The sequence below is a fragment of the Beta vulgaris genome, chromosome 8 (assembly GCF_026745355.1).
Source record: "Beta vulgaris subsp. vulgaris cultivar EL10 chromosome 8, EL10.2, whole genome shotgun sequence".
Taxonomy (NCBI): domain Eukaryota; kingdom Viridiplantae; phylum Streptophyta; class Magnoliopsida; order Caryophyllales; family Amaranthaceae; genus Beta; species Beta vulgaris.
In genome coordinates, this window is record NC_079209.1 from 30,358,644 (window position 1) to 30,374,149 (window position 15,506).

The following is a 15,506-nucleotide window of genomic DNA, read 5'->3' on the forward strand; positions in this document are numbered from 1 at the left end:
CACAATGCTTACAAAATTCCATTTGTGGCTTCTTCATGTTCTTCAACAAACCTTGTCCACTAGGCAATGAAGACCCTTTTCTGACATATGCCCAAGGCCCATGTGCCATATGTTCGTGCATTCTGTTTGGTCTTTACTTCCATCGATTACAACTTCTAAATTCCAACTGTTAAATCACATGTAATAGTTGTTCCCAAAAGAGGATAAAGATTTCCGTGACGAATCCCCTTCATCACTACCAAGGAACCACAAATAACTTTTTAAATTCCATTCTCCAAGACTATTTTGTAACCATAATTCTTTAACAACCCAAGTGAAATAGTGTTCTTTCGCAAATCAGGAATGTGTGTCACATCCTTCAAGGTTTTTATTGTTCCATGATGCATCTTGACTCCGATAGTACCCAACACAATCGTTTTGCAAGCATGATCATTTTCCATCAAAACAGTTCCACCATCCAAGCTTCGGTAAGTTGTAAACCACATTCTATTTGGGCATATATGGTGTGATGCTCCCAGATTAAGCATCCATTTACCATATATCTCATTGCATTTTTGTGAAACTGAGTTCCAATAATCATCCTTGTCATTTGAGACAAAATTAGCTTCTTATTTTTCATGCTGTTTTCCTCTAGAGTTGTCGTTGTCGTTCTTCTTGAATATTACCCTCCTATTTGGGCAATTAGCTTTAAAATGACCAAGCTCACCATATTTGAAACACGGTCTTTCCACAAGAGGTCTAGACTTTGATCTAGACTTTCCTCCCTTGCCTCGTCCCCAAAAATCCCCGAGCTTGTTTGTTGTATTCTCTTCCATTACTAGACATCATTCCAGTTGTAGTAACCTTTCAAAGTTCATCCGCTAAAAGCGACGTTCTAGTCTCATCCATGGTTAGAGTATCACCGAGAAGCATCAATGTTTGAACTAGATTTTCGTAGGACTTTGGTAATGAAAGTAATAGCATGAGTGCTTGGTCTTCTTCACCTACCTTCACATCGATATCCTTTAAGTCTGATATAATCCCGGATTGTGGTACCTTCTTCTATCTTGCATGTATACAATTTGGATTTTAGATAGATTCTGTTTGTTAGAGTTTTCGTCATGAAATTTGTCTCTAACTTTGACCTCACGCCAGCAACCCTTGCTTCTTCATTCACCAAGAATGCAACATCCCTCTCAAGGCATAAGATTATAGCCGCTCGTGCTTCAAGATCTAACTCTTCCCAATCCTCGTCCTTCATGTCCTCACGTTTTTGTTCTTTTCCCTCTCTTCCCGCCAATGCATTGTCCAACTTTTGTGATACAAGTAAAATTTTCATTTGCATTCTCCAATAGGAAAAATCATTTTTCCCATTGAATTTTTCAATTTCATTTTCCAACTTTTACCGTTCCACTAGGCACTAGTAGATGCCATTATAAGTATTTTTGAAAAATATAAAATTTACAACTTAATATTTTGACGTTGGCTCTGATACCAATTGTTAAAGCTGGCAACGGAAATTTGACTTCTAGTAGATAACGGAATCGATACCTCACAAAATAAATAATATTTTAGGGATAAACAAACAACCACTATGAAGGAACTAATAGATGTAATTTAAGAAAAAATACACTTTTCTTAAACTAAACTCTTATGATGTGATTTATATGAATTAAATTTCTACATTACAAGCTAAGCTATTTATAACAACTTACATGCTCTAAACAAAGAATGACTTAAATTCATTTACTAAAGAAAACGACAAAACTTGTTTTCCTTTCTTACCATTCCGCCATTATTTTCTCTTTTCTTTCCTACACCTTCTCTTGTGTTTTCACATTAATTCATAATGCTTATATTCTTACAGAATTAATTAGTTTGTTAATTATAACTATATATTCTCACATTAACTTCTCTTATCTTTTAATTTGACTTTCCCGTTTACAATTTTTGTTTTTGAAATGCTCTTAATTCATGTATTTACTGGGGGATTATGATTTAGTAATTTCTTGGATCATTATGCAGACTAATTACCAGTTTCTATCGAGTGTCATGTTCTTCATAGAAAGATAATTTATTTTGTTCAGTATTAACCATGATCAATTTCGATGGTCAGCTCCTCCATCAGTCTCTAATCTAAGCATAATTGGAGATTATGTCGAAGGCAACGCTATCAAGGGTGCTGGAGATTACATTGGAGGACGGGAAGGTCCTAGCAAGTATGAATGGCTGCGTGAAAATAAGGATACAAGGTTAGTAATTAATCTGGACTCTCACATCCTTATCGACTATTGAGACATGAAGTATAATGTAATGAATCAACCTAGGGAGAGGGGTATTTTTGGTATTGCAATAATTAGTTAGTTTTAGTAGTAGCTTGATGAAAAAGCTAGGGAGTTAGGCACAATATCTGTATAAATAGAATGGAATAGGGAGAGAGAAATCATGTTGAATATTCAGTAGTATTTTGGATGAACTTTTAAGAGTCCTTTTGGAAGAGAGCAAGCCTCTTGAAAGCTTGTAATTACTATCCTCATCTTACTGTTTTTCAGAAAATTATCAATCAAGTTCCATCTAAGTCCATAATCTTCTTCTTTAATGTGTCCTAAAGATGCCAGTTCATTACATATAATTACTCCCTATGGCCCATAAGAATTTACGAACTTTCTTTTTTGGGTTATCCAGAGAAATATGTATATTGACTTAGATTAATATGGTGAAGCTTTACAATATTTATAGTCCTAAGAATAATAAATTCTAATTCTTTGTGGACTAGATCTACTAACTCTACCAGGAAACAAACTCTAGTTTCCCAAATACTTGAATCCTAAACATATCCAATACATCCCCACAAGTTGGAGCATAAGGGTACGGATACCCAACTGGAACTTAGTACCAACGTGTGCCATAGAGATCATGCTATACTGTAGTAGGTCACGAATAAAATGACGGTCAATGTCAATATGCTTCAAATTCTCTTCAAATACCGGGTTAGTAGTAATATGAATCGCTGCTTGGTGGCGAGAAGGACTCGCAACCACTGAACTTCCGGCATGCATGAGCCATTGTGTGGTACTTAACTCCGGCCGATATTGAGAAAATGTGGATTGCGTTTTCGTCTTCCACGAAACACAAGAACTACCTGAGGCTACAAAATATAAAGTCACCGAACGACAAGAAAGAGAACAACAATATGTATAAACTTGTAAATCTGAATCGACAGGTAGCATCAATACTTGATGTGGGTGACCTTTTACATATCTTAAGATGCGGATTGCCATATCAAAATGATCTTGCCGTGGGCTTTGCATAAATTGAGATAAGATATGTATGAAAGACCACAAATCTGGACGAATAATGGTGAGATAAATTAACCTTGTGACAATACGATGGTATTGAGCCTGATTTGTAAACAGTGGACTAGACATGACAAGATGATTATTTTGCGGGAGAGGCATGTCAACACGCTTACATGCAAGAAGGTCGACCTCGGCTAAAACATTCAAAGCGTATTTACGTTTATTCAAGAACATCCCATCCGAAGACTAAGCACATTTGATGCCGAGAAAATATATAAACGGACCAAGGTCCTTCAGACGAAAAAACTCATCAAGATAGCGTTTAAACGATGCGCACAAAGATGTATTATTACTGGCCACCAAAATATCATCAATATAGATTATTATGGTTAAAAAATCCACCCCCTTTGGAAAGGTAAAAAGAATATGATCGCCATGAGATTGCCGAAAACCGTACTTTCGAAGGGATGATGTAAGCCTGAAGAACCAATTACGACTCGACTGTCGCAATCCATATAAAGACTTACTAAGACAACAATTTTATTTCTCTTGGTAGCACTCGAGAAACCTCGAGGTAGATGCATATAAACCTCTTCATCCAAATCACCATGAAGAAATGCATTAATATCATCTTATTGGTGCACCTCCCACTTCATGGCTTACATCAAATATCAAGAAATGTGTGCACTATAACTAGGGGTGCTAATCGAGCGAGTCGATCGCGAGCAGGGCCCTGCTCGACTCGACTCGACTCGAAAACTCGCAAACCCTGCTCGACTCGACTCGAAAACTCGTTAAGCTCGTTAAGCCCTTGCTCGACTCGTGCTCGTTAATTTTTTTCCCAACTCGACTCGAAACTCAAAACTCAAAACTCGAAACTTGACTCGAGCTCGATAGGCTCGAGAAGCTCGACTCGATCTCCGCTCGATTGTTCGCTAAGAGTAAATAATGTAAAATTAGTTTTACATTAATGTTTTCTTTTAAAAATCATTAAAGTTACTACAATGATCAAACATTTAAAAAATATTCAAGTTCTTCCATGCGTCCATTTGATTATTTTAAACAAACAAATGATAGAAATTATCTCTAAAACAACAATATGATCTAAAAATACAATTACACAACTCTTAGTCTCTTAAATAAGAAACAACCTATTATAAAACAAAATTTCTTCACTCGATTACAAGTTTGATGCTTCAATCTTCTTTAAAGGTCGAAAAAACCTACAAACATTCATGTACCAAAAAATTAGTAAAAGATGTCCATTGTTTTTAAACAGCACAAATGATAGAAATATTAATAAAAACTATTACCAACACACCACACACCACAGTAGCATAACAACACACACCAAACACCACACACACAGCACACACCAAACACCATACACCACAACAGCACACACCAAACACCACACACTACAGCAGTACACACCAAACACCACACACTACAGCAGCACACAACACACTAACACACACCACACGCCACACACCACACACCACACCACACGCATCACAACAGCACACACAACACACACCACACTCCGCATAACACACACCACCCACACAGAATGCACAATTAATTTCACAAAATGAAGCTAACAAGTAACAAATATTCATAACAAAACATAACAAACAAAATTATAATCAAACATAAATAGTCAAAAATCATAACCATCATAACAAATATTACATTTCCAATAGCAATACACAATCGAATCTAAATTAAAAACCGAAATTATATACCCAAATTAGCAAATGAAATCAAAAAGTGGAAAACAACCGTAAAAATAAAAAACTATGTACCTGTCATATATTTGTCGCAAAACACCAAAAAGCTGTTAGAAAATAGTGGGTTTTTGCACTGGTGACGAGTTTCTTCTCCGGTGATAAGCTTATGCGCCGGTGAGAATGGTGATGGTGATGAGCGAAGACCGAAGCGAGAGAGAGAATGACGAGAATGGTGCGGACGATGAACTTCTGCGTCGCCAACCTTCAAGAGAGAGAGAGAGAGTGGGGAAGCTAGCTAGGAGCACGAGGTTTGCGTGGCGGCTGCAAATGCTTGGAGCCTAGGATGGTGAATTTGGGGGGGGGGAGTGAGTACTAGAATACTAGTTTATGAATCATGGACCATAAATTAATATTTTATTAGGCTTGGTATGTTGGTCCATATATCTATGTTTTTAATATACTTACGTCAGCCTATAGGAAGGTGCAGCCATGCTTAGTGTTACCTGATTCGCTATCTAATTTGCCTTTTGAGTTCGCCAATTCTCCCAAAATGAGCCAAAAACGAAACAAAATCGACCATAATGCGCTTTTCCAATTCGCGATTCGCGGGGGAATCAGGGAATTAGTTAACACCGCTTGTGCTGATGGACAACAGTAAGGGTAGGGGCCTTAGGTGGGAGACTCCCTCTTGCATCACGAATGGCTGAGCCTCCAAAGGAGATGGCTTCACACTCCTCCGTCTCAAGGCAAGTAATTGACGGTTTTTCCCAAAAACAGTTTTAGGACACACGTCAATTAGGGGCAATTGTTGCCCAGGTTTTGGAGTTTTGGCGGCAGCATGGGTTGTGAATTTGAAGAGTATAGCAGTTGGGCCACTAAGAAGTGTGACCAAGTTAAGAGGAAATCTATTTCTTTGTTTTGGCAGTTGAGGAAGAAGTGGGATTACGCTACAAAATAGGGTGACGTGTTCCGTCAAAAAGGAACAAAGAAGGCTGTTGCATGGAATATTCTACGAAGTATATATATATATTAGTCTAATGTAAACCTAGTTTTCTCTCTCTTCCTTTTTAGCTCACATTGACTCTCATACTCACCAAGCTATCTACTCTCTTATCATTGTTCATTGTTACGAAGAGAAACAAACATTGCCATTGTAATTCCCTATTGTATTGACGGCGTTGGCCTACTAGTGGATTGGTGATCAAGAGAATCGCCCGCGGTTTTTCCTGTCATTCGGGTTTTCCCCGTCAACAATTTGTTTGTCTTTTTACTGTTTCATTTTACGTATTTCATTGATTCGTTCATATTGATTGCCTTAGTATAAAGATCTTGTTGTTGGCTCCCTATTCCTTTTGAGTACTTAGTACAAAATCGGCATAAACAGTGATCTGCGTCGAATGTATGGGTCCGATTGATAAAGTGGACCGCAGCTTGCGCATAGTCACTCTAAAAACGGATTGGTAATGAAGCTTAAAAACGCAAGGCCCTAGAGATTTCTATAATATTTATGTGTTTATGCTCTACGCTCCCATTATGTTGTGGTGTCTGGGGTATTACCACATGACGTTTGAAACAAAATACCCATATCTTGATAAAATTGGATGAGAGGCGTTGTAGGAATTTCTGAACCATTCTGTGATCGGACAATTTTCGCAATTTTATCATATTGGGTTTTAAGCATGGCATAAAAATTGCGTAAGGAAATAGGTATAGGCGTATAGGACTCTTCTCCTTAATTAAATAGACCTAGATAGTACGGGAGTGATCATCCACAATTGTGAGAAAGTAATGAGAACCAGTAGAAGAAGACTTTGTATAAGGGCCTCATAAGTCACAATGAATTAGAATAAATAAATCATCTGCTTTATTTTCACCTAAAGGAAAAACATTACGTGTATTTTCAGCACGAAAACACACATCACATTTGTCTAATTCGTCTAAATGCTGACGTGAAGGGTGACCCACGCGACGATGTAGATGAAGCGCAAAATCCACCGTAGAAGTATATGCTGATTCGTTGATCCATTGCTTGAAACACATATACCCCATTCCTAAGCCCCCCCGGAGTCAAATCACCATCCTCGTTATGCAACCCTGTATATAACACAAAGACGATGAGAGTCATTAATAAGCGGACCAGCGGAAATTAAATTGCATGTAAGATTAGGAACATGTAAAACATTCCGAAGAACCAATCCGTGGTCCAAATCGCAAGTGACTTTAGTGATTGCAGCAATCCTACACCATTAGGAAATTATGAGGGACCTCACATACATCAATAAGAGTATTCAACACTCGTGTCATATGATGTGAATTACCACTATCAAGGAGCTAAGTAGAAGCAATAGTCTTACCAAAATATTGGTTATTTGAAGTCACATTCTCGAGAAGGGTAATGAGGTTGCATCTGATGATTCTAAAGACCCGACTGTCTGAAGCTATCAACGCCACCAACCCCACTATTGCCGAAATGCTGCCTGTACATGTCCCGACTGTCCGGGGCCACAAGTGGACCACCATAGCCACGTCCAGATCTTTCTTCCCATTTCAACCTCCACGAGTGCCATTAGGATAACCAATGCGTTGATTGCAACGTTCATAATCATGGCTGAATTTACCACAATGATTGCACGTCGGCGGAGTCATGTGCAGAGCATTGAACTACAAAGCTAACAATTTCAGTCTTGTCATCTCGATCACAAACAATAGTCCGATGACACTCTTCTTGGGAAGCCAAAGAAAAAGCCTTACTTGAAGTAAGGAAATGCTCCATGTCGAGAATTTGAAGGTGGAGACTCTTATATTGTTCATCATCAAGGCCTAAAACAAAGTCATGAGTCTTTTGGACTGTGGAGTTCGATACGAGCACGAAACAAAGGAGCAGCCTCACTTTCAGCCAAAGAGTAGATCTTCCTTGCAACAAACTTGTTGTAATATGCAAACACATATAAATCTTTTTGGCGAAGTGAGTGATATGCAAATTTTAATTGATGCAAGCGAGGCCCATTAGGAACACGGTAACATGTCTCTAGCTCTTCCACATCTCAAGAGCAGTTTTGTGAGATACAACACTAGGTTGAATAGATTCATCAATTAAATTTAAAATCCACGCACAAATAGTCGAATTATTAGCTTTCCAAGCAAGGAATTCAGCACATCGTTCAATAGAGGGATTAACTTAATCACCATTGACAAAACCAAATTTACTTTTTTCCTTCTAATGCATTCACAATAGCTTTCTCCTCAAACATTTAAGTTATTGTCTTTGAGTAAATATTTAGACAGAGAACTACTAGGTCCTTCAGAAAGATGTAGATATTATATGGAAGATGCATCATGAATCAATTGAATAGTGTGCTAAAAGACCATCCTCCGCAGCAGTCATGATAACGAAATTGAGAAGAAACTAGCCAAACTGGAGTGAACTGGCAGATGGCTAATGCGCCTCAACAAGGCAGCGACAGAGGTGTGAGTAAGACAAGAAGAAGAACTGCGGATCTGGATCCTGTGCATGGCATCTGATACCATTTAGAATTTGAGAGAAATATGTCAACTGACTTAGATTGATATACGGAAGCTTTATGACATATATAGCATTAAGAATAATAAATTGTAAGTCTATGTGGACTAGATATACTACTTATATAAGGAAACATACTCTGTTTCCCAAATACTTGAAACTCGTAAAACATATACTTCCTCCGTTTCAAAATAGATGATACATTGTCTATTTATGGGTGTTTCAAAATAGATGATGCATTGTTTTTTTTTTCCTTATTTAGTAACTTTTGCCTTACACTTTTACCATTTTACTTAATTAATACATGTGTTCCCCAACTTTTTCTTTCTCCCTCCTTTTCACATGGGACCACTAGAATTAATCTACCTCCCTTTATACTACTTAAACATACTTATGAAATTTTGCCTAGGAGTCCGTTTTCATCACAATGTACCATCTATTTTGAAACAGAGGAAGTACAATAATTTTACACTTCCATTTGAAGCGAACTTTTCCTTTCCTCTCTCCATTACATCAACCCTTTATCTTTCTCTACCATAACACTTTTGCTTGCCTATTCTTTTTTTTATGCACTACCAAATTTCTTTATTCACTTTTAATTACCATCCTTAATATTTGTGGCAAATCCAAATATGAAAAATTCCATGGACGGAGGGAGTGTTAGTGTGTTACTATAATAGTTTTTGTACTCATCATTAGTGGTAGTATGTTGTGTCTTTATCTATTGCCTCTAAAATTTCTTGTCGAAGGGCAAATTTATTAGGAAATGTGTTTGGTCTAGTTCATATTTTGGCGTCAGACATGAATTATCTTTATACATCGTTCACTTAGCAGGTTGATGTTATCTTCTATGTGTTTGTGCATGTCTGTGATTTGGTGGGAGTTCGTAGAGAATTTGCTCAGGCTCAAGTACATTATGAACTTCTTTGCTGCCTTTCATTACAGACCTTACACAGCCTCACCTGGATTAGTGGACCTAAAATAATCGACCCAGTAGTGCATATGAAATTAGATAACTTGATATCGGCCTAATTTAAAACTGCATTACAGGAAAGTTATTTTAAGTTTATGACTAATATCGCTTGCTTTTTCATGATACACTAACTGACAATAGAACACAGTCGAACTGGATCCAACCCAAATGATTCAGTACCAGAATATGACCTGAACCAGATTGGTGCAAACCAAACTTGATCAAAACGACTCGTTTTCTTTCTGTTCATCTATTACCCTCGCTCCGTTGGTTCCATGTAAATGGTCTCAAAACTTCTTCCCAGTCAACGTAACAAAAGTTTGATTGTAATATTTTCTAAGAGCATAATGCTTTTGAAATCTTGACAACTTTAGGAAAAACATTATATTCTGATATTTAAATACTTTCTTATAAAATTTCCAAACTATGTGTGAATATTATGCTATGAAGGTTATATCTTGATAACCATACCAACGTAATTGATGTAGCTGATGTAATGTGTGATGAAGAGAGTTTTGTGTCTTTGAAATTTCCATCTTTTGTATCTATGCTAAGCTTTTTGGGAACACTAACTGGCATACAAACATCTCTTTTTCCCCTTTTCTTTGTTTCCAGAGTTTTTGAACTGATCTTAAGTGGAGCTGCTGAGTATACGTTGACGCGGGAAGATGTTGGTAGCCGTGTGGTTTTCACTTATATACCTGTGAATTTCGAAGGTCTGTAAACTCTACGATTTGTGAAGATTGATTGATGTTTCCATCTTTGTTCTCTAGTTCCTAATCTTTGTGTCTATTACAGGTAAAGAAGGTGAATCTGCATCTGTGTTTACTGATGTAGTAAGGCAAGGTGATGTTCAGGTTTCTCCTTTTTTCTGTTTCGATTTTCTGTGAATGTTCTGGGGTTGTGAAAGAAGGTTGTTCATGGGGACATCTCTTTTCCTTATATTTATGAAGCATTGTGTCTCATGATGTTTGACAAACTGCAGCACCTCCAAAGGTAACAAATACAAGAATACTTGGTGAACTAAGAGAGGGAAGTAAGATTACTGTAAGTGGTACAGTCACTGGAGGAACTGAAGGGGCCAGCAGAGTCCAATGGTTCAAATCAAGTTCGTCAACTCTATCAGGGGAGGATGGTCTTGAAGCCTTAAGCATGTCAAAGATTGCAAAGGTGGGAGGTATAGGTGATAATAAATAGTGGTTTGTATGTAAAACAATATGTCACATCCACGTGCTTATGCCTTTTGCCATATGTTACATATGCAGGCTTTTCGCATACCATTGGGAGCCGTTGGCCATTATATTGTTGCAAAATTTTCTCCAATGACACCTGATGGTGAAGCTGGTGAACCAGCATATGTAATATCTGAGAAGACTGTTGAGAGTATGTATACCTTTTCAAGTTATTATAACTTTGAAACAACTACTTCCACTATTGTGGATCTTGTCAATGATAGGGTGCAAAGAACAGTTTAATTGGAGAATAAATCTTTGACACTTACATGAAAATGAAAACTACATTCCAAGAACCAAACTACGAGTGCAAGTTGCTATCGATGTCCTAAACATTTGCAACTTTCCTTCCACGAGTTTTCTGAACTACAGTGGAACTTTGGTTCTCATATCTGAAAATTGTTAGTGTTAGTTATGGGTTGGGCTCTCGGGAATCTCTGTACTCATACCTGTACAATATTTTGCAGATCTTTCTCCAAGCCTAAATTTCTTGTTAGTCACTGGGAATTATGCGGAAGGAGAGATGTTGACAGCATCATATGGTTATATAGGTGGTCATGAAGGAAGAAGTATATATAATTGGTATCTTCACGAGGTACTACTCTGCTTGCAAGTTGATTTTCATTGTCATTCTCAAATAAACATAGACGAAATGTAAGCAGCAAACTTAGGGGTTAGCATAATGTAGCTGCATGAACAATTGAATCTTATAGTAACCCTGTGAACAAGAAGTGGCAAGTACTTTCCCATGGTAGTATGGTGCCATTTCTTCCATGCATCAATTATCTACTTTATAATACTCAATAGACCCTTTATATGTTAAAACTACATATGGACAAGGTTGATTATATAGCAGTTGCTTGATGGACACTGTAGAATGTCGTTGTGTCAATAAAAGTGTCATATGATGATTATGCATCACGAAATTGCAGATCCAAAAGTCATGTTTATCAAGGTTCTGCAAAAGCAAGTTATCTGTCATATGTATCAGATGTGCAAAGTGAAAGTCAAAACACCTCCGTACATTACATTTTGGGATGGACTTCATGGACTTCTGCTGTGTCAATTGATGCCGGAAATTCCAATCTAGTCTTACTCTGACTTTCTGATGGACCACGAGAGCTAAATCTGGGGAGTGGGGGAAAAACACATTGTTAGTGTTACTTAGTATCTGACTGATTGATTCTATCATACAGGTGAACTTGTAAATAAAACCCCCCTACCTCCTCTTAGAACACAGTTTACAGCAGACGATAAATCCAGTTAACATAATTAACAATCTACAGTCACTGCTTAATTTCATAATTTATAACTTCCTTTGGATCTTTGTAACAAAACCAGGAGATCAGTAAGAAATGAGAGGTTATGCACCAATCAAATTCATTAGGCTGATGAAGATAAGTCAAGAGACTACAAGTCTACAACAGGTTTCAGCATTGACTTTATTTTGCAGAAAGTAAAAATTATTGATGTTAAGGGTGGATGAACTAATTCTATAATTAAGCAAAGATCAGGACCATTTTGCTTTTTCTTGTACAAAATAAGAAAATGTACCAAAATATTCATTTAATTCGTAGCATCACCGTTTTCCTGAATTGAATTGAAGTAGCTAGTAAGGTTGTTGATGATGGGTGATTCTATGCTTGCACTTGCTTATAGTCCTTTGCTGTTAGTTTTGGGCCTAGTGATAAGCAGTTGGTTGAGAGATTGTGGAGTAATCCGGAAAGAGTCTTTGCTTTCAACATGCTGATCGTTTAACAATAGTCCCCAACATGTTTGCACACAACCTGATAAGGTTGGCCACTACAGGTGAGCCATTGAAAATTCGCTTTGATTTCTAAGGGGAAGACATTATAGTGCATCTAGCTTTTTTCATAAGTGGAAACTCTTCCACCTCTCAACCCATGTGGGGCTTGGAGTAGGAAGAGGAAAAATCATGCCTTTTCATCCCAAATTTATCAGTAGCATGCTTTTCCAGAATTAAATGTCACTATCTCTACCTGGCTGCTTTTTGTTGCATTCTGTGTATTGACTACTACTGTAGCATTACCTCTCACCAAAAATTAACCATAATTTGTCTTGGCTAACATTTTCTCCATCTATAGGTTGAAACTGAACCAGGCACTTTAATTAGTGAGGTTTCAGGGTATCTTCAGTATCGAGTCCCCAAGCAAGCCATCAGTAAATTTGTCTCCTTCAAATGTATACCTGTTCGGGATGATGGTATGATTGGTGAACCTAGGGTCTGCATGGGACAAGAGCGGGTTCGTGCTGGTGAGTACATCTGATCTTGCCAGTTACATTTTCTTATGCTTGCTGTAATTTCATTTGAAGGGGGAGGGGTGGTTCACCTCAAATCATATTTTATCATATTTGATGTCTTCTCATTACCATCTTAAAGCAACTATCGTATGTCGATTGCAGTACACTATCGTTAGTGCTTGCTTGACTTTGGTGCAATAAATTCCTGATTCTTCCTACGTTGCATTGTATGCCTAGCAAAATGGTGAACTGAAGACTTGTGCATCTTATAAATTAACAATGCATGATGCTTCTTATATTATCTGACAGGAAGCCCAAGGTTAATTTCATTGCAAATAGCTGGCAAGTCTATTGAAGGATCAACATTGGTAGCTGAAAAATCATATTGGGGTGGTGAAGAGGGAGAGTCAGTTTTTCGCTGGTTTCGGGTACTGCGTCCTGTTCATTTTCTATTTGATATAACTGATTTTCACCCTCAATGTGACCTTCGTGTTTATTTTATTTTTGTGTGATCGAATGGCTTATCTATACATACTTTTCATCATATTTTGGTCGTGAGACTTGTAACTGTATGATATAGTACTCCCTCCATTTTGATATAAATTTTGCCGTATATATATTTGGGCAATCCATAAGTAAGCAAATGAGCTCCCCACTTTCTTCAATGGAAATTTTACCCACTTAACCCTGGTGATGTGCACCCCTCCACTAGGGCACTAACTTTCTATCTCTCACTGTCTGTCTTCATATCCCATGTGATGTAGGGCCCTCCACTAACACACTTTGTCTCACTGGCCGTTTTGTTTTTACTTTTACACTATCTGCCAAAAGCCTACATTCCCCTACTGAAAATTATTTAAATGTTTGCCCAAGCCTAACAAGTTTATTTGAGGATAGAGGGAGTAGAAATTTCAGCTTTATATTCCTTAGGGGCTGTGATCCTTTAGCAGTTACAGTGTCCTTACAAGATTCAACTTGTGGTTGCAGAGTGATTCAGGTGGGCAACAAATGGAAATTAATGGTGCTATCACAGCATCATACACACTTTCGGTTGATGATGTTGGACACTATATATCAGTATCCTGTGAACCAATTAGAAGTGACTGGGCACGTGGTCCAGTAGTACTCTCTGAACAATTTGGTCCAATAGATCCTGGTAATTTTCAAGTGCTCCTTGTTAGTTTCTAATGCAGACATTTCCATTACAGGAAAAAAGAGCTTAGTTCTTACTTTCACCATAATTATCTACTGCAACATAGTTATAGACTGCTATGAATTGAAATAGATTGGACAGTTTAGAGACTAGGATTAATGGATAATAACAGAGTTTCAATTGATTATATGGATGAATTTATAACATAGACTGATAAGTGATAAATACAAGCTTTCAGAGGCTTGCATTCTCTCAAATATGAAGTAAAGCTCACAATTTTCAGCATGATTTCCCTCTCCATAATGTTTTGTACTTTTAGGAATTTCTTCCCTAACTAACTTCCTTATAACTCTAGCGACCATAAGTAATTTTCCTAAAGTACCCTCCCCCCATTATTAATTCTTAGCATAGACTATAGTACGCCCTCTTTTACAAAAATTGAATCGGACTCATTTTGGCGCGACTATTGGACAAACTAGCTTATGTCCTTCGTTTTGAACTTGCTCATTTTTACATCACTTTAGTCTATTAAATCACAAAACTTTCTTGATTGAACTTTTACATTGCACACGTCTAACAAAAAGTCTGATGTATAAACATTTCTAGTTGAATGAATCCAAATTAGATTAGCGAAATAAACCAGCACCAATTTTGACGAATAACCTAAAAAACAACTGGGTATTATACTACGAAAGATTGCATGCTTCTTTGAAATATATGTGACTCCTGCAGGCGGACAATTCTTTTGAAACATCGAAATTGGCCGAATCCGAGGTTCTTTTAATTGTATGACATTGATATTCTAGGTCCCCCGTCTTGTGAGGCACTCAGCTTCTCAGGATCAATGACAGAAGGAGAACGATTGACCTTTAGTGCATCATACACTGGAGGGTAAGATGTTATGCTGGAAAAAATGCTTGCAGACTTTGACTTGTCCTTTGGTACCTTTAATCACCCTTCTGACCTGTTCCAGGAAGAAAGGCGACTGCTACATTGAGTGGTTTAGAGTACAAAACGATGGTTACAGGAAGAGACTGTCTGCCAATGGTGAGGACGATATATACATGCTTTGGAAAGAGATGAATGGTTGCTATAAGGCTAAACTTGTTATATTTTCAGAGTTTCTAGATTTAGCTCTTGATGATGTTGGGAGTTGCATTGAAGTAAATTTCACGCCTGTTCGGAACGATGGAGCTAGAGGAATTTCCCAGAGAATTATATCTGATATTATCATGCCCGGTATGTTATTTGGACACACAAATTATTTACAAATACTTTCTCAATCTATTGTTTAGATTTCATTTGATTAAGTTATTAATCACTGAATGTGATCCATTATGTGGGTGAACAGATTTGTG

At 37.4% G+C, this 15,506-nt stretch overlaps 1 protein-coding gene across 1 annotated transcript in view; it reads left to right on the forward strand.

The window, feature by feature from the left end:
* LOC104901220 (187-kDa microtubule-associated protein AIR9) overlaps positions 1 to 15,506 on the forward strand; it is a 69,350-nt gene that overhangs the window by 30,632 nt on the left and 23,212 nt on the right. Inside the window, 12 exon segments of the mRNA XM_048634377.2 lie at positions 2,096 to 2,231; positions 10,117 to 10,217; positions 10,300 to 10,347; positions 10,487 to 10,671; positions 10,767 to 10,884; positions 11,201 to 11,328; positions 12,839 to 13,007; positions 13,305 to 13,423; positions 13,983 to 14,151; positions 14,955 to 15,039; positions 15,122 to 15,195; positions 15,268 to 15,387. Coding sequence (XP_048490334.2) covers positions 2,096 to 2,231; positions 10,117 to 10,217; positions 10,300 to 10,347; positions 10,487 to 10,671; positions 10,767 to 10,884; positions 11,201 to 11,328; positions 12,839 to 13,007; positions 13,305 to 13,423; positions 13,983 to 14,151; positions 14,955 to 15,039; positions 15,122 to 15,195; positions 15,268 to 15,387 — 1,452 coding nt within the window.